Genomic DNA, 20,999 nt, shown 5'->3' with positions numbered 1-20,999 from the left:
GTCACAGAGGCGAAGCGCCGTCCGGATTGGCCGAAATGGCAGGAAGCGATGTACGACGAAATCCGCCATCTAGAGGCAAGAAATAGTTGGGTCTATGTAGACCCGCTGCCGTGCTCGTCAGGCCATAACGTTGTCAGCTCAAAATGGGTTTTTCGGATGAAGCGCGATGCGCGCGGAGAAGTCACAGGCTACCGCGCGCGCTTAGTCGCCCAAGGATTCACGCAAGTAGAAGGTATCGATTATTTTTCGGATGATACGTTTGCCGCGGTTTGCAAACTCGCGTCTGTGCGTGTTATTCTTTCCGTCGCCGCTCGCAATGGCTGGTACACCCATCAAGTCGATGTCAAGAGCGCTTACCTGTACGGCAAGCTGCGCGACGACGAGAAAATTTATATGCGGCCGCCTCCTGACATCGAACTTGACGGCATCGACGCTGGACAACTCCTTTTACTACTTGTCACGATCTATGGACTCAAACAGTCGGGCCGGCGCTGGTATATCCGACTCCGCGAGATTCTCGAGGGCTTCAAACTGGTGCGCCTCGAGCATGATCATGCCGTCTTCTATCATCGTCACCCTGATGGCGAGATCTCCATCATATTCCTCCATGTTGACGATATGACCCTGGTATGCTCACTCCTAGCAAACTTACTCCACCTCAAGGAGATGATTAAGTCGAAATTGGAGATTACGGACAACGGCGAACTTCACTGGCTGCTCGGTATCGAGATCCGCCGAAATCTCGAGAAGCATACTATCGCACTTTCGCAGCGTGCGTACATCGAGTCAATCATTGCTCGGTATGGCTTTGCAGATGCAAAGCAGCTCTCACAGCCCATGGATACTCATGTCCACCTGTCTGTTGACCAATGCCCTGTCACCACGGCAGAGTATGCTGTCATGCGTGACAAGCCTTATCTTGAGGCACTCGGAGCTTTACAGTATGTTTCCGTTGCTACTCGTCCCGATATCACTTTTACTGTCGGACAGCTTGCACAATTCAGTCGCAACCCAGGAATCATGCATTGGAATGCTTTGAAGCACGTTTACCAGTACCTCAAAGGTACCGCGGACCTGTGGCTCGTTCTGGGCGGCTCGGAGGACAACGACGTTGTCGGCTATTCCGACGCCGATGGTATGAGCACGGAGGGACGTCGCCCCGTTTCCGGCTATGTCTTTATGCTCAATGGCGGTGCTGTCTCCTGGTCCTCAAAGCGTCAAGACCTTGTTACCTTATCCACAACTGAGGCCGAATACGTCGCACTCACGCATGCCAGCAAAGAAGCGCTGTGGCTGCGTTCTTTCATCATTGAATTATTTGGCAACCCTGAAGTTCCTATTCCTCTCCGCTCTGACAACCAGTCTGCCATCGCACTGTCGAAAGATGATCGCTTTCATGCGCGGACGAAACACATTGATATCCGGTTCCATTTTATTCACTACGCCATCGCTGATGGCAAAATTTCACTCTCATACTGTCCTACAGAGGATATGACAGCAGACATCCTGACGAAGGCCTTGCCCTCGATGAAGAGCAAACACTTCGCTTCGTCCATGGGACTCACAAAGGTTTGAGGGGGAGTGTCGCAATCTGTAGTCCGAGGAGCTCAGGAGTCCGAGGAGATGACCTGGCACGTTCCTCAGAACATGCATTATACCCGGTTCGGTTTGTCCTTTTTCACCCGTATCTACTCAACACCTCGGCGCTATCGCTAGCCGTAGCCGGCGAGGCTGATCGTCGTATATACCTTACCGTTGGTCGTCGGATGCCCCAGAGACTCACTGTCCTGGTGCATCCACGTACGTCTCCCTTTTCCTATTTACATGTACCATTACTTACAGCTGTTGCAGTGACCTCCGTGTCACTGCAAGGTATGAATATAATAGAGACTCACTGTCCTGGTGCATCCACTGACCTCCGTGTCACTGCAAGGACACTCTCCGGTCTGTCTGCCCTCCAGCCGTACCCGCTGCGCTCAGTCGGCTTTGCCGTTCCGACCTGACTTGGTCACCCCGTTGCTTCTCGCACTCTGATATGATTCGAAAAACTATTCACTATAATGTGCATGTTTGAGAGCACCCCGACGCGTGAACAATAAAAATTACCTTGCTGCAGCTCTCGCGGTCTCGTTGAGCCACACTGGGAGGCTGCAACCAACCACTATGACGCGAAATCAGATCTGACGGGCTTGCGAGGACTTCGAGACCTGAATTGCGTACCTTCTCGACCAAGATCCTGCTGCTTTGCTGCACATACATAGTCACATGATCGCGGTTCGAGTGCGCAAGCTTTGGGCCTGGCGGCCAAGAAGAGCATTTCTACAAGCAATCTGCGATTGGTTATCTCAGCTGTGCAGGTCCATGCTCCCGGTGGTTGAATGCTGCCCTTCTATGAATGTTTGCTGGTATTATTTAAATAACGGATGTTCGCGAATTTAACGGTTTGAGAGCGGGAGCTCGGACTCGATCACTGGCAGATGCGAGATAAACAAGTTTGCGATGACCTTCGTACCGTAACGTTAGTAGTCACTTAACACGGGATTGGAAGTCGCACCTTGGATCTCTTCATACGCCAGTCCTCTCCCTCTTCGTCCGCCTGTCCGAGTCCTCCCTCCCGCTTACGCCCAACATGGCGAAACAAATTCAACGCATTGATAGCTTGACCCTCATGAAACGGACACATGCCCGCACAGTATTCCGCGAAGCGGAAGCCATGAACTTCGTCAGGGCCCGAACGCAAATTCCCGTTCCAGCTGTTTTAAATGCATACGTCGAAGATCCATTCGGGTACCTCGTCATGGAATTCGTCCCGGGAGAACAGCTCGACCTCGCGTGGCCCCGAATGTCCGACGGGCAGCGCAAGTGCGTCGTCGCACAGCTGACGGACTACCTGCATCAGCTGCGATCTCTCGCACCTCCCGACCCTCCTCTTATCGGGTCGTGCTCTGGTGGACCTTGCTTCGATCATCGCATTTCCAGCATGAAGACTTTCGGGCCTTTCACGTCTGAAGAGGAGTTCCACGACTACCTCTACGCGGCCGCCACGTACGGCCTGCCGCCCGAGATCGCGCGTAGGGTCCCGAGGCAGCGCAACGGCCACAAAATCGTGTTTACGCACGCCGACTTCAACCCCACCCAGATCCTCGTCGATCCGTGCGATCCGGGAAGGGTAGCAGCGGTTCTGGACTGGGAGATGGCGGGGTGGTACCCGGATTACTGGGAGTACGTCAAGGCGCTTATATGTGTTGGGCCTATAGGGCGTATGTGGCGGGAGGTCATAAAGCTCGCCATATGCTCGTACGACGAAGAGGAGCAAATTGATCGGGCGTTGGAAGACTACCAGGGAGTTGCATAGCTGCTATAGCTAGTGCGGTTATGGTCAGTGTTTCCAGTTCGGATGATCCTTGACCATGAGCAACTGGAGTATCTGATCGTGGGTCTCTATCAGTCCCCTTCGCGCGTGGAGAAGGCGAGACAGAGCACCGGCAGAGAGGACGGCAGTACAGCATTTTTCGTCCGTCAGTCCGTTACCCACATGACCCAGGTATCCGTTGTCTCTATCGTTCACTCGTTCTAACTTCTCTGTCTGTTTCATCGAGATGTACCTGTACCTGGAGCCTTTTGCTTGCTTTATAATCTGCCTGGGGTAGAATCCTTGCCGTTCAGTTGCAATAGCCTTCGAGGGCCATCGGGCAGTCGTGCAATGCGAAATAGCCCGGAGGTCTGAAACGGACGATACGCTGAATGGCTCTGCGATGCGCACACATAGTGGGTCCCAGCTCGTAGGTGATGAGCGACTGGTGCAAATGACAGCCTGTACCAAGTGTCGGTGAACCGGAATCCTCTGTTGTATGTCCGTGCTACGACGTCGGACATGCAATACTCATGAGTTTGTCCTGAAATTTGGCTGTTTTGTTTCAGGTGAAATTCGAGGCTTCTCTATGTAGGTCTTCAGCCTGTTCTTTCCAAGTCGCGCATGACTCATAATCATACTCTATAATCAACATACTGCAAAGCACAGTGACGAGCATGATACCCACATTAGGCAAAGAAGCAAGTTAAGGAAAGTACACCAACTGTCAATGATCACAGTGGATCCGCACTGGCAGTGAAGGGACTAGCGATGTCTACATACGGCCACAATTACAAGATCAGAGCAAAACGATAGCAAAGCAGGTAGCAACTCATCGAGACGCAAACGTCATTCTCAATCAGCCACCATAATAACCGCGATCATCCGTATAGGCATCATCTTCCTCACAAGAATACAAATCAGACCACGTAAATTGTATTGGTTCAGCGACCGTTTCACTGATATGCTGATTGACACGGCAGATAAGCTGCAAAACCATAATGTGTTCATATGACGGTGAGACCGACTGCGCTTGCAGGCTTGCAGCCGCGGCAGAAGGCATGGGGGATTGCGTAGAGTTGATTGTCCCCGCATTGAATGATAAGCTGTTCACCTGCGCAGCTGTGCAAGCCTGAGATGGCAGCTGAATCGTTGGATCGGGGCTTGGGGATGGTTGCAACAACTGATACGACTGGACATTGAATGCAGTGAGCACTCCAGAGAAGAGGTCCGGCGCCTGAGAAACTAAAGGTCAGTTCTGCCAGTAATTATAACGGGGTCACTTATCCAGACAGTGTTTGTACTTCGATAATAGTGCACTCGCACTCAACGAATTGGCGCGCCACGCCGTACTCACAAACACGAGAAGTGTATCAATCTCTTCCTTCCAAGTCCAAGCTCTCACTGATGCGTCGTCGTGTTCTTTCAGATCCTCCGTGCATCTTTCCCATGCCGCCGCAATGGCAGTGTCTCAGCTGGGTCGTCCAGCAGTTCAACATTCTACGATTGATCATCGATCAATGTGGGTGAGTCCAGTGACTATCTTCAGGTGAAGATTGGAAAGAACAAACCTCGGTCTTACATAACTATTTTCCTGTTGTTTCCTTGCTATGTGACGGCATGCCAACGGTCTTCTACGCCGTAGCAGAAATGAGAGCAATAGATGGAGAACGTCTTCGTCGACAGAGCTTCTGTCGACATAGCCACGGCATGCGACCCGTCTCAAGTCAGAAAAGGATTGGATCGCTCTATGTAGATAATAGTCCAGATGTCAGCGGAATCTTCAGTAAGTTCGTTGTGTACGGCCCGCCGACTTTTCAAGTTGGTTATGAACGCCTTCGCCCTCTTTTGTGGTGTAAGTATTCAGCCACGGAAATCAAGTGGCGGCGTTGCGGAACCATATACATACTTTACTGAGTACAAGGTTTGCATGGAAGTATTGCTTATAGAGGTATACCATACATACAATAAACATGAGTACTTATGGTAGAAAACGAAAGAGTCGACTCCGGGACCGTCACTGTGCTTCAACGACAGGCGTATACGCATACAAGTCAGCAGCCCTCAGGCCCAACATTCAACTCTTGATAACATCTTCTCCGAGTATGGAGTTCAAAAAAGACGAGACGACTACGACCGCGGCAAAGCATTTTGCACGAGAGGCTTGGACAAATTCACCTTAGGTAGGTGGATCCATGACACAGGTAACCGTCAGAGCATGCTAGACTCTAGAGGAATGACAATGCACACATCAGCAATCACCATCACTCGCCGAGTATGCAGCACTGACCTCGCAGATTAGCAATAATATCAATACCTGGTTCGCATCCGTTCCCGGGAGCTGTCCCTACTATAGTCCCGTCTTCGCCATCGGTCTCGACTGCAATCTCTCTCGTCCCAGTATCCACGATAATCTCTATCCCTGTCCCATTTCCTGCCTCTATCTCTGTCCCAGTCTCTGTCCCAATCTCTATTCCGGTCTCTGTCCCAGCCTCTGTCCATGTCGGTGTCCCGGTGGCGCATACGGTCTCTCTCATTCTCGCCGTAGGCAAATGAGGAACGGCCAAAGCGTGGATCACGCGGACGTTCAACGAAGGAACTGCCCGTCGACATTCGATGAGAGTCGAGTGGTGCGTGAGGACCGAGAGGTGCAGTCATCGGCGGTCCGGACTGAGTAGAGGAAGGTGTACCTCGCGGCCCAGTAGACGCCGTGGGTAACGACGGCGAAGCGCTGTTGGCACCAGACCGAGAACGGCCATTTACCAGTGATAGCGTATCGGGCTTGCTAAGTCGTGGGCTCGAAGAAGAGGCCGTCAAGGATGGAGATCGGGGCTCAGTCTTATATACGAATGGGTTCGCCCTTTTCGCTGGAATGGTTGACCCTGTTGCCAGTCCCGGCAACTCGGGAGGAGGAAGAAGAGGCTTCCCGACGCCAACATTGGTCGCCTGTGTATCTGTAAGAGAGAGAACAGGAGGTGCGGGTGGCGGTGGCGAAGTCGGATGGGGGAGAGGAGGAGGTACTGCATCGGGAGGTGCAGGTGGTGCCAATTGGGGAGGTGGTGGTGGCGGTGGCGAATAACTCGGATCGGTCGGAGAAGTAGCAGGAATTTGTGTGCCGTTCCTGTTCATCGCGACTGACGGCGGGACCAATGATGCCTGGACTGCCTGACCGTCAACAGATAGATGTGGAGGTCGTACTTGTTTCATCCCGTCAGTCATAGCACTGAATGATGATGCCAGAATCTGCGAGGATTGGGGAGAAGCAACTTGCTGTGGAGGCTGATTGGCTCCATTCGGCTGCAGACGAGGAAGCTGCGGTGGAATGGGTGCCTGCTCTGCCTGCCCGATACCATGCATGGCCAAAATCTGCTCAATGGAAGCCTGATCAATGGTCTGGACCGGAGGAACGACAGGCGTCGCTAGCTCAGATCGCTCTGTGGGCTGCCTCTGCAACTGCTGTGCTGCAACAAAGCTCGTGTCGATGGATGCCAATCGCGGCCGATCAGACCTGATTGGGGGTAGCCCATCCAGAACATTGTTGGCAAGATGACCTGCACTAGTAGCGGCAGCGGTCCCATTCTCAGCCTCGGGTGTTCGTGTAGTAGCAGCACTGGTACCAAGACTAGCTTTTGCCTCCCAAAGAGGAGCGAGCCGATGAGCCGGTGACGGTCCAGGAGAGGCATTCCCGGTGCCTCTCGGTAATTCTACACTCTTGGAATCAGGCTCGCGCTTCATCGGCAACTGCGCTTGAACCGGAGTATTGGGGGCTGAAGTAGGTAAGGGGGCGAGAGTGGTCGGGGATTTGCTGTGAGGAAGGCATGATGATGATAAGGTCGAAGCCGATGCGGCAGATTGCCTCGGTGAAGCTGCTGTGAGACGTAGGTGATCCAGTGGGCTACCTGTGGCTTGTTCACGTGTTCGCACCGCAGGGGAGGAAGGACTTTGTGCAGGTTGAGTACGAGCTTGAGCCTGAGAAACAGTCGTTCGAGCACGAGCAGTAGTGGTCGCAGTAGTGGTCGTTCGCGCAGTAGTGATCGTTCGCACAGTAGTGGTTGAGGTGGCTACCTTCTGAGGCTTCGCCGAGGGAGATGTTTTAACGGGCATTTTACTGCTTGAAGCTGACTTCGCAGTGGTTGCCTTGGAAGACGCTGATACTTTCGCAGCTGGTTTCTTCACCGCAGTATGGCGCGCCTGAGACTTGGAAGTCGCCACACGGCTGGTCGACGATTTCGGAGATAGCTTTTTCAGTGGCTTGTCGTCTTCCGAATCACTGCTTGATTCAATTCTCTTCCTTTTCTGCATCTTCCGAGGTGCTGACACAGACGACCTAATTGCCGTAGCAGCCACAACATCATCATCTTCAGTCTTCAAATCTAAGAGCTTGAGACCCTTCGTGATGAAGTCGAACATGGTCTTGGTGACCTTCCCGTTCGCACGAACATCTACGTGTTTAGCGCGGACATCGGTCCTCATCTTCCGGATCGCAGACGACAGCTGCATCAGAGAAAACTTCGTCCGATTCAGGTATATGAGGACACCTATCATGGTGAATTCGATAGGAGAGACGCGGACTGGTTTCTGAAAAGCCGCGCTGCACCTCTTATCTTTGACAAGGGCCACAAAGATCTTGAAACTGTCCATCACGTCGTTACGGAACTTCTCGGGCACAGGCGCGTTCGACTGTAGCCACTTCTCCAATTGTTGGGCCCCCGGAAATTTGGTAGTTGGATGAGCATCGATGAGGAAGACAACTGAAGCCAGACATTGAAAGTCTCGGCCTCGAGCTCGACCCCAATCCAAGTCGTTGCCGAAACCTCCTTCACCAAGTAGCTTCGACTGAATTTCTCGAATGAGAGTGGGCAATGGACCGGTAATCGCTTGCATTCGTTCTAAAGCAATTTGACATCAGCACGTCAAACATCACGCTGCTAAATTTGACAAATTGATCAAACCTGCCGGGGTCAACGCTACACCTAGCTGGACCCGCTGCAGAACATCAGTGAGCCTCGAGGATCGATCAAACTGACAATCACGGGAATCACCTGGAAAATCTCTCGTTCTTGATCATCATTCAGCCCGTCATATTCGACGCAAACGATCTGTTTATTAGCAAATGTCTGCATATATTGCTTCGGCAACAGTGCTCGTTTTGGTCCAGGGCCATTTCTGTACCAATATTTCTTGTTCGTGCATCTGAGTTATTCACGAGAGTTGAAAAAAAAGACGTAGGAAGGCGTGATGCGACAGGATATACTCACGAGTCTTTATCTGCAGACAAATAATGAGGCTGACTCAAGTTTTATGAAGAACAGTCATAATCAAAAATACTCACGACAAATCTGAGATTAGGCATTGTCAGTATGCTGTACTTCAACATTCAAAGAGTGGCACTTACCAGACCATCCATGAACCTGCGCGAATAGAATTCAGTACGGCTCACGATACACAGCCTAGGCACTCACAACTGTATGGAGGTCAAACGTTGCTTGCCATCAATACATACGCGGGTCTCAGTCCCATCATCTTGAGAATTCACAGCTGGCAAGGAATTCGTAATGATAGTAATCACGAAGCCAGGATTCGAACTTACCGAAGATGATAGGGGGTATATAGTAATTTCTAAGAATGGAGTCGATCAAGCCTACCTGTTTCGACTCTGACCAAACAACCTCTGTATAGCTGGGTAGGGACATGACACCATCACACGACAAAAGGGCGCGTACCTCGCTGATATTCGGGATCTAATCGAATGGAGTTATCAATTATCTGGTCTGTACGAGGTGAGATTGCTTTGTTCGGACGACTATGTGGCCACCATACCATATAGACTTTTGGCGGTGTAAGAAGTGGTGCGAGGTGGTCTAAGAGCATTCTGGATCTGTAGAGAGTTTCGACTCTGCTCGGACACAAAGGGTAGAAGATACGCACCTTGTAGTCATTCTTGGCCTTTGCTGGAGCCCTTTTCTTCTGCGAGGCCGGGATATACTCCTCCTCGTCGGAAGATAGCTCGGTGAGATCGGAGTCGAAGTCGGACAGCATTAGGCAGTACTTGATTATAACGCGATCACAGTAGACAGAAAGGAAGGGAGTAAGTGGGTGAACAATGAGAAGGAAGCAAGCAAGGCAGAGCACCGACCGACTCGAGTGGCTTTGGCGTGCAAAGCGCCCGATTTTCAATTTCGAGCGGAGATTGAATGGCACGTGTCGAACGCGACGTGCCACACGCGCGTCGTTCACGTCGCGTTCAACAACACAACCATGCGCATAGAAGAACTTGTCCTCGAAGGTGAAGCGCAATATATAGCCTCCCAGTTTTTGTTTCTGACATGTAATCAGGATTTAAATCGTATCCTGTCCGCACACAAATCACCGGGTGGGATTCATCCTTCAACGCAATCACTGGTCTCAACGGTTCGGGCAAATCCAACATTCTCGACGCGATATGCTTCGTGCTAGGTATCACAAATATGTCTTCGGTATGTCTTATGCCACGAAACACGCGTTATGTCTCATGAACAGTCGTGTATCACCAGATGCGAGCCCAGAACCAACAAGACCTCATCTACAAACGCGGACAAGCAGGAATCACCAAAGCTAGCGTCACCATCGTGTTCGACAACTCGGATCGCGCAACCAGCCCAGTTGGACTGGAGAATTGTAAGCAGATCACTGTTACTCGCCAGGTATATCTCGCCAAGCACCCGTCGCGCAGCACTGTGACTTAGGAGTGACTTGCCAGATTGCGCTTCCTAATGTCTCAAAGTACCTTTTAAACGGGCACAAGTCGCAGCAACATACGATACAGACGTTGTTTCAGAGCGTACAACTGAACATCAACAACCCCAACTTCCTGATCATGCAAGGGCGGATCACAAAGGCGAGCGTTCTGTATTAATTCGTATTTGCATCTCGTCGCTAATCTGTGTGCTCCTTCAGGTTCTTAACATGCGCCCTCAAGAGATTCTTGGAATGGTGGAAGAGGCTGCAGGGACGCGTATGTTTGAGGAGCGCAAAGACAAGGCGAAGAAGACGATGGGCAAGAAGGAGAAGCGTGTGCAGGAGATCACTTCCCTTCTCGAGGAAGAGATTACCCCAAAACTTGACACCCTGCGCGAGGAGAAGCGGTCGTTCCTCCAATACCAGAAGGCATGTTCCGAGTTGGAACGCATTGGCCGTGTGCTGCGGGCGTGGGAGTGGACAGAGGGACGGGAACGAGTGGCGAAAAAGGAGGCGGAAATTGCGGCGACGGAGAAGGCGATGACTGATTTGCGGAAGGGCAAGAAGAAATGCGGCAAAGAGATCGAGGCGGCTGAAAGGCGGGCAGAGGAGGTCCAGGCTCAGCGAGAGAAAGAGCTGCGAAAGGGTGGCAAATTCAAGAAGCTGGAGGATGAAGTCGGGGAGCTGGAGAAGGTGCTCGTGAAGATCCGCACGCAGGTGGAGATCAAGACGGGTACCATCTCAGACGAGGATGGAAAGGCTGACGGGAAGGAGAACGAGCTTAAGGAGGTGCGTCTATCCTACTGTGAATCGGTCGCAACTTCTCATCGTCCCCCAGCTGCAAGAAACATTGGAGCAGAAGCGCGCTCAAGTCGATGAACTCACAACTTCTCACGGCGCTGTGAAAGACAAACACACGGCGCTGCAAACGGCACTCACGAATGCTGAAGAACTTCTCCAGACACTTTTGACAGGTCTTTCATCAAGTGGTGCCAGTCATACCGGTGGAGGTTACATGGGTCGACTTGCGGATGCCAAGGTTCGACTGCAGCAAGCTAGTACAGAAGAAGAGCAAAGCCGTGTAAAGCTCGCAATGAACCAGAAAGAGCTCAAAGCGCTCCAGGTTAGGTGGAAGGAGGTTGAGCGGGAGGCTGGCGACAGTCAGAAGAAGCTACAAAACATGAAAGCAGAGATAGAAACCTTTCAAAGAAAAGTTGCAGAGACCGGCTGGAATGTGGAGAAGGAACGCGATGGCGAGAATGCGCTCCGCACCGGGAAAGCAGAAGTTAGGCATCTGACCGAGGTATCGATGACTTTCTGAATCTTTATGGGGACTACTGATGAATGTCTGTAGGAGCGTGACGCGATCAAACAACGACTGTCCTTCCTCAACTTCGACTACTCCTTGCCTCACGCCAATTTTAATCGGTCCAATGTGAAGGGACTCGTGGCTTCCTTGGTTTCCCTCCCAGCCGCGGATTACAACAAATCAACCGCCTTGGAAATCACTGCCGGAGGCAAGTTGTACAATGTCGTAGTGCAGAACGAGCAGGTTGGCAAAGACCTGCTCAGTAACGGCAAGCTTAAGAAGCGGGTGACCATTATACCGCTAAATAAGATCGATGCATTCAAGATCTCTGCGCAAGTAAGGAATAGCTCGCTTCCCTCCTTCCTCGGACCTGTGCAAATTGTCTTATGAATTATTGCAGAAAATACAAGCTGCTTCACGGCTTGCGCCAGGCAAGGCCCGGCTGGCGCTCTCTTTGGTCGTGTACCCGGAAGAGGTGGCCAATGCAATGGCCTACGTCTTTGGCAATACACTCATCTGCGACGACCCTGAGTCCGCGAAACTTGTGACCTTTTCACCGCAAGTAGGCGTGAAGTCTGTTACGCTTGACGGGGACGTCTACGATCCATCTGGCACACTGAGCGGTGGCTCTGCACCCAGTGGTAATGGGGTGCTTATTCGAGTTCAAGAACTGCTAGACTCCGAAAGGAAACTGTGCGAAGCCCAGGGTCGGCTGCAAGAGCTTGAGCAGACTGAGCAGCGAGATCGGAACGGCCGAGAGAGGTGGAAGAAGATGGCGAGGGAGTTGGAGATCAAGGAGCACGAGATGCATTTGCTGGAAGAGCAGGTTGGAGGTAGCAACGCCGCAAGGGTCGATTATTCGTTTCGACTTCAAGCTTAGAGTAACCAGCGGCTGACGGACTATGCTTACAGATTGGCACAGAGGTCGACAAAGTGAAGCAGACCATCACCGAACTGCAGACTGCTCTCGAGACGGCACAGCAGAAGCAGAAGGATGCAACTGCTGAGATTGGGAAGCTTGAGAAGGACATGGACGAGTTCAAGAACAACAAGGAAGGCAAGATCGACGAGCTCAAGGTGCGAGAGCATCTAGTCTCACAAATACTTATGCTGATGCCTTAGATTTGCATTACAGGCTGGTGTGTCCAAGCAGAAGGCATCGCTGCAGAAGCATGCCGTCGTGGTTAAGACCAAACAGAAGGAGCTTCAGACTGCCACTCTCGAATTAGGTGTGTTTGTCGGCACAACTCAACAACGGTCGATGCACTGAAATGTGTGGCTGCAGAACAGCTCGAGAAGGACATCGAAACCGCAACCGAGACTTTGGCGGAGGCACGCGCTAGTGTCGAGAAGCTGCGGAAGGAGCTCGGTAAACTGAAGGAACAGCTAGTAACGAACGAGGTTTGTTCAGAAATGTGCTACATCGGGCGTAAAACTGACTGGACCTTCACTCAGGCAGCCTTTGCAAAGGCTGAGCGGAAACTTCAGGATGAACGGGCGACCCTCACCGGCTTCGACAATGAGCTCAAGGAACTCGGGCTGGTTATCAAGGAGAAGAAGCAGGCCATTTCCGATGCCGACCTCGAGATCAAGAAGCTCGAGCACGATGTCCAGACGCTTGCGAAGGAGAAGTCGCAGGCAAACAATCTCGTGGCGAATTTGGAGAAGCAGTACGATTGGATATTGGATGAGCAAGAGTGAGTATCCTGTGCGTCGGCGAATATTAGCAGGCAATCAACTTTGTCAATAGGTCGTTCGGTAAGAGGGGCTCTCAATACGACTTCACGGCGGTGGATGTGGCCCTGCTGAAGGAGAAGGCTCGGGACCTGGAAGCGCAGCAGAAGGGGATGAAGAAGAAGGTGAACCCCAAGGTCATCAACATGATTGACACGTAAGAGACCCTTCAAAGTCTTGCAACTGTGAGCTCATGCGTCATCTACAGAGTCGAGAAAAAGGAAGCATCGCTCAAGAAAATGCTCGGAACCGTGCTCAAGGACAAGGAGAAGATCGAACAGACGATCGAGGAGCTGGACCGTTACAAGCGCGATGCGCTAGAGAAGACGTGGACGAAAGTCAATGGGTGAATACTCTCCCAGTCGGTCACTGCCGTCGACAGCTTACCGAAACATTGCAGGGACTTTGGCGGCATATTTGCGGAGTTGCTGCCAGGCAATTTTGCCAAGCTGCAACCACCCGAGGGTCAGGATCTCACACAAGGTCTCGAGGTCAAAGTCCAGTTGGGCAGTGTCTGGAAGCAGAGCTTGACGGAACTAAGTGGGGGTCAACGGTAAGTACCCAAGCATCACTTGTCGGGAGGTATTGACCTGGTTCTGTAGATCACTCATCGCACTCTCATTAATTATGTCGCTGCTTCAGTTCAAACCAGCGCCGATGTACATCCTCGACGAGATCGACGCCGCCCTGGACCTCTCGCACACGCAGCACATCGGGCAGCTCCTCCGCACACGGTTCAAGGGCTCGCAGTTCATCGTCGTCTCACTCAAGGAGGGGCTCTTTACCAACGCGAACGTGCTCTTCCGCACGCGCTTCCGGGATGGCACGTCCATTGTCGAGCGCACTGCACAGCGGTCCACGTCCACGCTGTACGCGACGGACAAGGAGAACGACGGCGGCGAGCCGCGCTCGCGGCGCCCGCGTGCGACGATGTCGAACTCGTAGACCCGTATTTTTATTGCTATGTTGTGCTATCGCTCGGCTGACTGTAATAATTCCGCTTTGGTTTCTGTGTATCGTGAGCTGTTTCTGTATCCTTAGGGCGGTACGTTGCGGACCTTGGTAATATGTGCGCCTCTCGGCGTGATATCCTAATAGCAGCTCCAGTGGAAACATTGATATCGAAATTCTTCAGACAATGTTCGCCGTCAATATTTCGGGTTTGTTCAGACCAAGGCGATGGATGGGACCTGATGCCGGTAGCATAATATCGTCGGACGCTCATGCAGACGAACTATATTCTGGGCCCGAGTACTAAAAGACGCACTAGCAGCAAGGTTCGATGTGCGATGCATGTGGAGACGAGGACAGCGCCGATGTTATCTCTCGGATGCCGTGCTGATGCAAGTGAGAACACCGATAGCATTTGAGAGCAACGGGGGAAAAGTTGCAGAAACTTCGTGGTCGGGCTTGGTAGGAAATAATCGGGGCAGCGGCGCGGAGACCAATCAAAGCCCGGAGGGGCCGTCAATGACACTGATTGCGTGAATACTAATTTTAGGAAGACAGGTTGAGTTGAGACATCTAACCAGTTGCAAATTGAAGGCGCAGCATACGGAGTTCGATCGAGTTATCATTTTTTTCTGACAGAAGAGGGCGTATGATAACAATGAGCAAGTGATGGGTCGCCTCGGCCGACCATCAAGGACTGATATATGATGACCGCAGCAACATTATCTGCTATCATAACGGACGGCGATAGTACGCGCACCTAATGGCGAGTGCACAGACTACACCGGCGTTCACAGCGAGCACAGTCGCGTGGGCAGAAAAGGCCGGAAATCCGCTGTAGTACATCCTTGAGGTGCGAACAATAAGTCACGCATATCGCAAAGCAATGTCATTGGTCCTACGCCCAGTACAGCCAGTAGGAGCTGTCGCTCAGCCAAAACTGCGGGCCAAGCGTGATAACATGAACGTCCATGGTGCATACGACGAAGTGGACACACTCCGACACTACACCTGCAATGACGAGCGCTCCGCGGCGAGCAACGCGCGCGCGCGCGTTAGTTCTAAAGGTTCAAGACCATGTTTCCATGTGGTGCGTAGTGGCTCATTGTATGAGTATGGTGACTGCCATGGCGACGCATGCTAGCGCGACATATGGCGAGAGGCGCTCTCCTGCGCAGAGAAGGGATTAGAGTGTCAATGCATACTTGAAGGCGCTGCATACCTATCCGCGCGGACATCCAGAAGAGCCCGAGGAACCTAGGGATTCGATAGACGATGTAAGCCAGTAACGCGAACGCAAGGTCTTCAGGCGCACCCTTCCTTGTTCCTATCAATGAGGCGCGGCGCCACCGCGCGCACGTATGTGCAGGTGCATATTGTGAGGAGGATGACGAGGAGGAGAGACTGGAAGTTGAACAACGCAGACTACCAGCACCGGGACAAAAATCAGTCGCACACATGCTATAGAGGAGCATACGGCGTACCATACTTCCTTGGTGTGCTCGCTGCAACGGTCGTGGTCCCAGGGAAGATGATGCACACGTGGAACGCGTTCCCATTGCAATTACGTAATCGGAACCTTCCGAGGAATCCGTGCTTCGCACGTAGATGCAATCTTCCTAACAATTTTGCTCATAGACGACTCGTATGCATCGATGTGACATGCGAACTGCATGATAGAGTTTGTTCCAACTTCCAGCGGATTACTCTGATTTTTTACAAAGGACCGTTACGTTTAACAGTTGCAGTGAGTCTCCTCCAACCTCGTCGTGCAGCTTCTCTGATGCGGACAGTGTCCACGATCTGAGCAGGAAGTAAAATATATCAGTCACAGCGCAATGGACATGATCTCAGCGGAACCGCGATCGAGCGGAAACCGCCACATGCCTGCATACTCAACGTTCAACGCCAGATCGATGCGACGAATTGTTAGCATTGACTGTGTGCTGCACATGTAGCCCTCCCACAGCCAGGGCTCCCCGGGGTCTGCGCGTCCATCCTTAAACGCGCTAGCCACTGAGAGCACGGAGTTGGGTGTTTCGTTTCCCCAAAACATCTGTCGCTCGGCGTGCTACCTTCCCCCGGTGGCTACACACTGGCGAAATCGAGGAGTCCAACACCCGTCAATTATTGGAGAACCGCGCGAGCACATGGATTCTGGGAGAGATCTCCGCAAGCCACATGCATCGTTAACTTACCTCGTGAGTTGAGGGGAGCTTCGCAAGTTCGTTCGCCGCGGATGGGCTCAGCGTTCACTTCGTTTCATAGAGCTCGAGGGCCTCTGAGAATGCCGATGAGCTCTAAGTATGTGTTCGAATTCTGCTGATAAACGGTTGCTATGCTTCTCTTCTTGTTATCTCCGTCCCCCCTCCGTCTATTTTCCAAGTTGTCATGTGTGCGAGCTGATTTCAGTCCGTCAAGCACATCCTTTCATTGACGTCGGGGTGCCACAACCCTGCTATTTGACTGTGCAGTTACCCCCTGACTCAAATTCACTGCAACTTACCTCGATCAGGAAGCGCATACTCATGGAAGGTTGGTTTTTGACAGATGGACGTACAGCGGTCCTACAATTGACAGTTTACGATTACTTAGGTACACTAGCGGACCTTCTCCGAGTACCTGAACGGCCTTTCGCAGGCGAAATCCAATTCTGGGGGGTGCTCAAAAAAGAATTGCAATAGAAAAGCATGAAATTGATGGTGAGGACTTCAGCTTCTTGTTTGTCTACTACGGTCAGGCATAGTATCAAGACAGCTATTTCAGGCGAGAGGGCGCTTCACGTCGCTCGCTCCGTAACACGATACTCGTGATGACCATGACCCTAGGAGATACACTTGGAAGATTCAAGCACATGTCGGCTCCTGAGGAAGCCACTACACCAGTACTAGTAGCAGTAGTGGGCGCCGCTACCAAGCCCATCCTTCGTAGATGCTCCCACACTTTTCGGACTTCTCATACGCAGTGTTCTGATAGAGCTACTTACTGCAGTTTGCCCAATAGGATGGGTTCTTCCAATCGTCCCCTGCGCTGCCTTCAAGGATCGTGCATGTGGTGGCAGTGCAATCATTGGAATTGCGAGTTAAATGAGTAGCAAAAATAAGTACCTGTCTCCGGCAAACCGAGGCGAGCGGTACAGTAGCATTCACCGCCTCGAGTCCGGGAGACAGTTGCGTCCGTGCGGTACAGAGAGTTAGAGCGAATTGTGGGTATTCCGGTGCAATGAAGATTCTGCAGCACTGGCGTACAGAGTGCACGGGATGGCTGACAAAGCGTCTTTGGTTATCGCAGGGAAGTTCTGGGAGCATATGGATGTGATGGTGCCTCGAGACGTCACGTCCGCTGCTGATAAGTGGCAGGTGATACCCCGGATACCCCTTCTCCCTGCCTCTCTGGGACGGATATATACACGCTGCTTGAAGATTTCGACCAGCCTTCCCTCCACTCGCACAACGGGCGACCGCCATGTCCTTTTACGTACGAGAGGAGAAGCTGTCTTCAGGCAGCAGCTCGAACGAAAAGTTCGACGTTGAGAGGCAGAGTAAGATTCTCCCCGCGATCCTGCAGACTTGCCTATTTTGACGCTCGAGGCGCCGTTGACTGCAGTCGTTACGGTACCAGTAGCTGAGTTCGATGATCCAAACATCGACAAGGATGCCATTATCCTTGGTTAGTAGGGATAGTTCCGTTGATTGTTCTAACTCTCTGACCTGCTGGCAATTCAGAAGACGACTCGCCATACCCTGAGGTCCGCTCAGCTGTGGCCAACACCGACGATCCCGACATGCCTGTGGGCACTTTCCGGGCGTGGTGCATCGGGATCGTGTGGTCAGTAATCATTCCAGGAATGAACCAATTCTTCTTCTTTCGTTATCCCTCGGTCACTGTCACAGGTGTACGTATATTTGTCAATACCTCGTTTTCGTTCTGCCTCCATTTGAATTGATATGACGGGGCTAACTTAAGAAACAGATAGTCGCTCAATTGTTGTCGTTCCCTCTCTGTGTCCTCTGGGCTCGAATTGTACCGAGGGTCAAGATTTTTGGTGTATCCATCAATCCTGGTCCTTTCTGCGTCAAAGAGCATGTCTTGATAACAATCATGGCGACTGTCGGTTATAGCTCTGCTTACGCTGTGAGATTCACCTTTTTAACTGGCGAAATGTGGCACCGACAGTTTTCCACAGACGGATATCATTGCTGTACAGCGTGTATATTACAACCAGATCTACAACTTCGGGTACCAGTGGATGGTAGTCATGTCCACCCAGCTTGTAAGTATGGTCATGTGAAGCATCTCGAATTATTTTTCTTGACGAGTGTGCGCACGACAGATCGGTTTTTCTATTGGCGGTATCTGCCGCCGTTTCTTGGTCGCCCCACCATCCATGATCTGGCCAACTAATTTAGTCACTTGCGCTCTTTTCAATACTCTCCACTCGCAGCAATACGCCGGTATTGGTACACGCGGTGGTCTCTCCCGCGAGCGCTTCTTCACATACGCATTCATCGGCGCTGTCTGCTGGTACTTCTTACCCGGCTACATATTCCAGGCACTCAGCTACTTCAGCTGGGTCTGCTGGATCGTCCCAGATAACATTGTCGTCAATCAACTCTTCGGCTATGAATCTGGTCTTGGCATGTCGCTCATTACCTTCGATTGGAGCCAGGTACGTCGCGATCGCCGATGGACTACGCACCGGCTGATATGGCAATTATAGATCGCTTACATCGGCTCTCCACTGGCTACGCCATGGTGGGCTGAGGCGAACGTTGCGGTCGGCTTCGTATTCTTTTTCTGGATTCTCACACCGATCTTCTACTATACGAACACCTGGTACGCCAAGTACTTGCCGATTTCGTCGCGCACGTCATTCGACAATACTGGCGCATCCTACAACGTCACCAGGATTATCAACCCAGATTCAACGCTGAACGAGGAGATGTACAAGGCGTATTCCCCGCTTTTCCTCTCCGCGACGTTCGCAATGTCGTACGGTCTTTCCTTCGCATCGATCACGTCGACCATAGTGCATACATTGCTGTATTTCCGTAAGCAGATCTGGGTTCAGTCTCGCCGTTCGCTCTCAGAGCAGCCGGATATTCACGCTCGTCTGATGTCCCGCTACACCCCCGTGCCGGAGTGGTGGTACAGCGTCATCTTGGGTAAGCGCTTTACTCTAGGTTCGAGGTGTCCTGATACTGATGCATCAATGTAGTTACCATGTTCATCTTCGGCGTTGTTTCCATTGAAGTCTGGAAGACGCAGTTCCCGGTCTGGGCTCTCGTTTTGGCCTTGATCATCTGTGAGCTACTTCCTTCTCCCTGACCCCGTCAGCTGACAGACCTATTGGTGTCACATAGCTTTTGTATATACCATTCCAATAGGTATGATTCAGGCTATCACCAATCAGCAGATCGGTCTCAAGTAAGCTCTCGCACCTTCTTAGTTGTTCTTCAATCCGTTCATTAATACCCTCTGTCCCCAGTGTCATCACCGAGCTCATCATCGGTTATGCTCTCCCGGGCAGGCCGATCGCTATGATGATGTTCAAGACTTGGGGGTATATCACGATGTACCAGGCTCTCCAGTTCACTTCTGACATGAAGCTCGGCCATTATATGAAGATTCCGTTCGTCGCCATTTCACCGTGACCATTGACTGCGCGTTGACGTACGTTCTCCCTAGTCCCCGTGAGATGTTCTGGGCGCAGATCATTGCCAGTGTCATCGCTGGAACCGTGCAGCTCGGTGTGCAGGCGTGGATGTTCACCAACATCACTGACATGTGCTCGCCAAATCAGAAGGACGGCTTCATTGTGAGTAGATCAATATCTTGCTGTTGTGGATTTTATGTGGATGGCCGTTTCAGTGTCCCTCAACCGAAGTGTTTGGCACGGCGTCCATTATCTGGGGTGTCATCGGCCCTGCACGCCAGTTTTCCAAGGGTCAGATCTACTAGTGCGTATATTCACTCGAAATATTAGCCTCAGTGTTTAATTCGACTGTACTACAGCGGCCTTTTGTTTTTCTTCCTGGTGGGCGCGGTGTGCCCACTGATTTCATATGTCTTGTCGCGCAAATGGCCGAACTCTTTCTTCAAGTACGTGAACTTCCCGGTCATATTTAACGGCACAGCCTACATTCCGCCGGCATCCGCGCTCAACTACGCTCCCTGGGCGATTGTTGGTTTCATCTTCAACTACGTCATCCGCCGGCGCCACTTCTCGTGGTGGACGAAGTACAATTGTATGTGCTGTGTTCTGTTGCCTCAACCCACATTCAGAAGCTGATGATGTCCGTCCAGATATTTTGTCCGCTGCAATGGACTCTGGCCTTGCTGTGTCGGTCATTATCATCTTCTTCTGCCTGCAGTACCCCGCGGACGGTACGATCGGCCTGAATACTATCCAGAAGTGGTGGGGTAACACCGTGTTCCTCAATACCGCAGACGGGAAGGCGCTGCCGTACCTCACCGTCTCCGGGAACGCGACCTTCGGGTACGTCTTCCATCGTATACGTGTGGGAGCAAACTTGTGCTGATGATCTACTGATCGTAGGCCAAAAACTTGGTAGAAGCATCCGAGTCCACATGACATCTTGGCATAAATGTAGTTATGTATTTGTATTTCTTTTGACCGCGTGCGCGGTGACGCCGCCTCGAGGAAAGTGTTGTTAGATATAGTAGTAGAGGTTTCTGTACAATATTCCAAGGAGCGTCCGGGACTTGTTTGCTGTAATAGCTTGAAGTAATATAGATTATACCCGCCTGTCGTCTTTAGCTTGCGCGTATCTCCCGAACCGAAAGTAAACACGTCCTTAATCTCACACATTTGTTGTGCGCTATTTGTTTTGCGGCAATTCTGTCCGCTACTAGTAGGCTCCGAGCAAGTTCTGCCGCCACCTGGCGGCCTTTCGAGTACACTGTCCTGTCCTG

The 20,999-nt window shown here is 51.8% G+C and overlaps 6 protein-coding genes across 6 annotated transcripts; 4 read left to right on the top strand and 2 right to left on the bottom strand.

Moving 5' to 3' along the window:
• Positions 1-48: 48 nt before the first annotated feature.
• On the top strand, positions 49-1,575 carry SCP_0800760 (hypothetical protein; the record flags this gene model as incomplete). Its single annotated transcript, XM_027760671.1, has 1 exon — positions 49-1,575. One exon carries the CDS (start codon positions 49-51, stop codon positions 1,573-1,575), a length of 1,527 nt encoding a protein of 508 aa, XP_027616472.1.
• A 1,054-nt stretch (positions 1,576-2,629) lies between these two features.
• Positions 2,630-3,355, top strand: SCP_0800750 (hypothetical protein; the record flags this gene model as incomplete). Its single annotated transcript, XM_027760670.1, has 1 exon — positions 2,630-3,355. The coding sequence occupies one exon, from the start codon at positions 2,630-2,632 to the stop codon at positions 3,353-3,355; it is 726 nt and encodes a 241-aa protein (XP_027616471.1).
• Positions 3,356-5,563: 2,208 nt separating this feature from the next.
• SCP_0800740 (hypothetical protein) lies at positions 5,564-9,391 on the bottom strand (the record flags this gene model as incomplete). Its single annotated transcript, XM_027760669.1, has 15 exons — positions 5,564-5,580; positions 5,643-5,834; positions 5,878-7,774; positions 7,842-7,890; positions 7,950-8,241; positions 8,305-8,338; positions 8,395-8,545; positions 8,611-8,620; positions 8,685-8,691; positions 8,748-8,763; positions 8,815-8,890; positions 8,943-9,023; positions 9,076-9,123; positions 9,173-9,230; positions 9,281-9,391. The coding sequence occupies 15 exons, from the start codon at positions 9,389-9,391 to the stop codon at positions 5,564-5,566; spliced, it is 3,039 nt and encodes a 1,012-aa protein (XP_027616470.1).
• A 219-nt stretch (positions 9,392-9,610) lies between these two features.
• Positions 9,611-14,057, top strand: SCP_0800730 (Structural maintenance of chromosomes protein; the record flags this gene model as incomplete). The annotated part of the gene is made up of 16 exons (XM_027760668.1): positions 9,611-9,638; positions 9,689-9,828; positions 9,886-10,035; positions 10,092-10,229; positions 10,289-10,858; positions 10,908-11,372; positions 11,424-11,714; positions 11,779-12,228; positions 12,291-12,455; positions 12,514-12,607; positions 12,664-12,779; positions 12,834-13,075; positions 13,129-13,269; positions 13,321-13,458; positions 13,513-13,665; positions 13,715-14,057. 16 exons carry the CDS (start codon positions 9,611-9,613, stop codon positions 14,055-14,057), a joined length of 3,624 nt encoding a protein of 1,207 aa, XP_027616469.1.
• Positions 14,058-15,165: 1,108 nt separating this feature from the next.
• On the bottom strand, positions 15,166-15,550 carry SCP_0800720 (Protein kish; the record flags this gene model as incomplete). The annotated part of the gene is made up of 4 exons (XM_027760667.1): positions 15,166-15,233; positions 15,286-15,320; positions 15,379-15,488; positions 15,548-15,550. The coding sequence occupies 4 exons, from the start codon at positions 15,548-15,550 to the stop codon at positions 15,166-15,168; spliced, it is 216 nt and encodes a 71-aa protein (XP_027616468.1).
• Positions 15,551-17,528: 1,978 nt separating this feature from the next.
• SCP_0800710 (Glutathione transporter 1) lies at positions 17,529-20,638 on the top strand (the record flags this gene model as incomplete). The annotated part of the gene is made up of 15 exons (XM_027760666.1): positions 17,529-17,604; positions 17,670-17,732; positions 17,789-17,958; positions 18,036-18,197; positions 18,250-18,336; positions 18,397-18,732; positions 18,784-19,228; positions 19,282-19,368; positions 19,427-19,490; positions 19,552-19,695; positions 19,752-19,881; positions 19,935-20,023; positions 20,079-20,311; positions 20,370-20,562; positions 20,623-20,638. 15 exons carry the CDS (start codon positions 17,529-17,531, stop codon positions 20,636-20,638), a joined length of 2,295 nt encoding a protein of 764 aa, XP_027616467.1.
• Positions 20,639-20,999: the final 361 nt, after the last annotated feature.

This window comes from Sparassis crispa (assembly GCF_003851025.1).
Source record: "Sparassis crispa DNA, contig_000007F, whole genome shotgun sequence".
Classification (NCBI taxonomy): domain Eukaryota; kingdom Fungi; phylum Basidiomycota; class Agaricomycetes; order Polyporales; family Sparassidaceae; genus Sparassis; species Sparassis crispa.
Note: the sequence above shows the minus strand (reverse complement) of the source record. Positions and strands in the feature narration are given on the sequence as shown.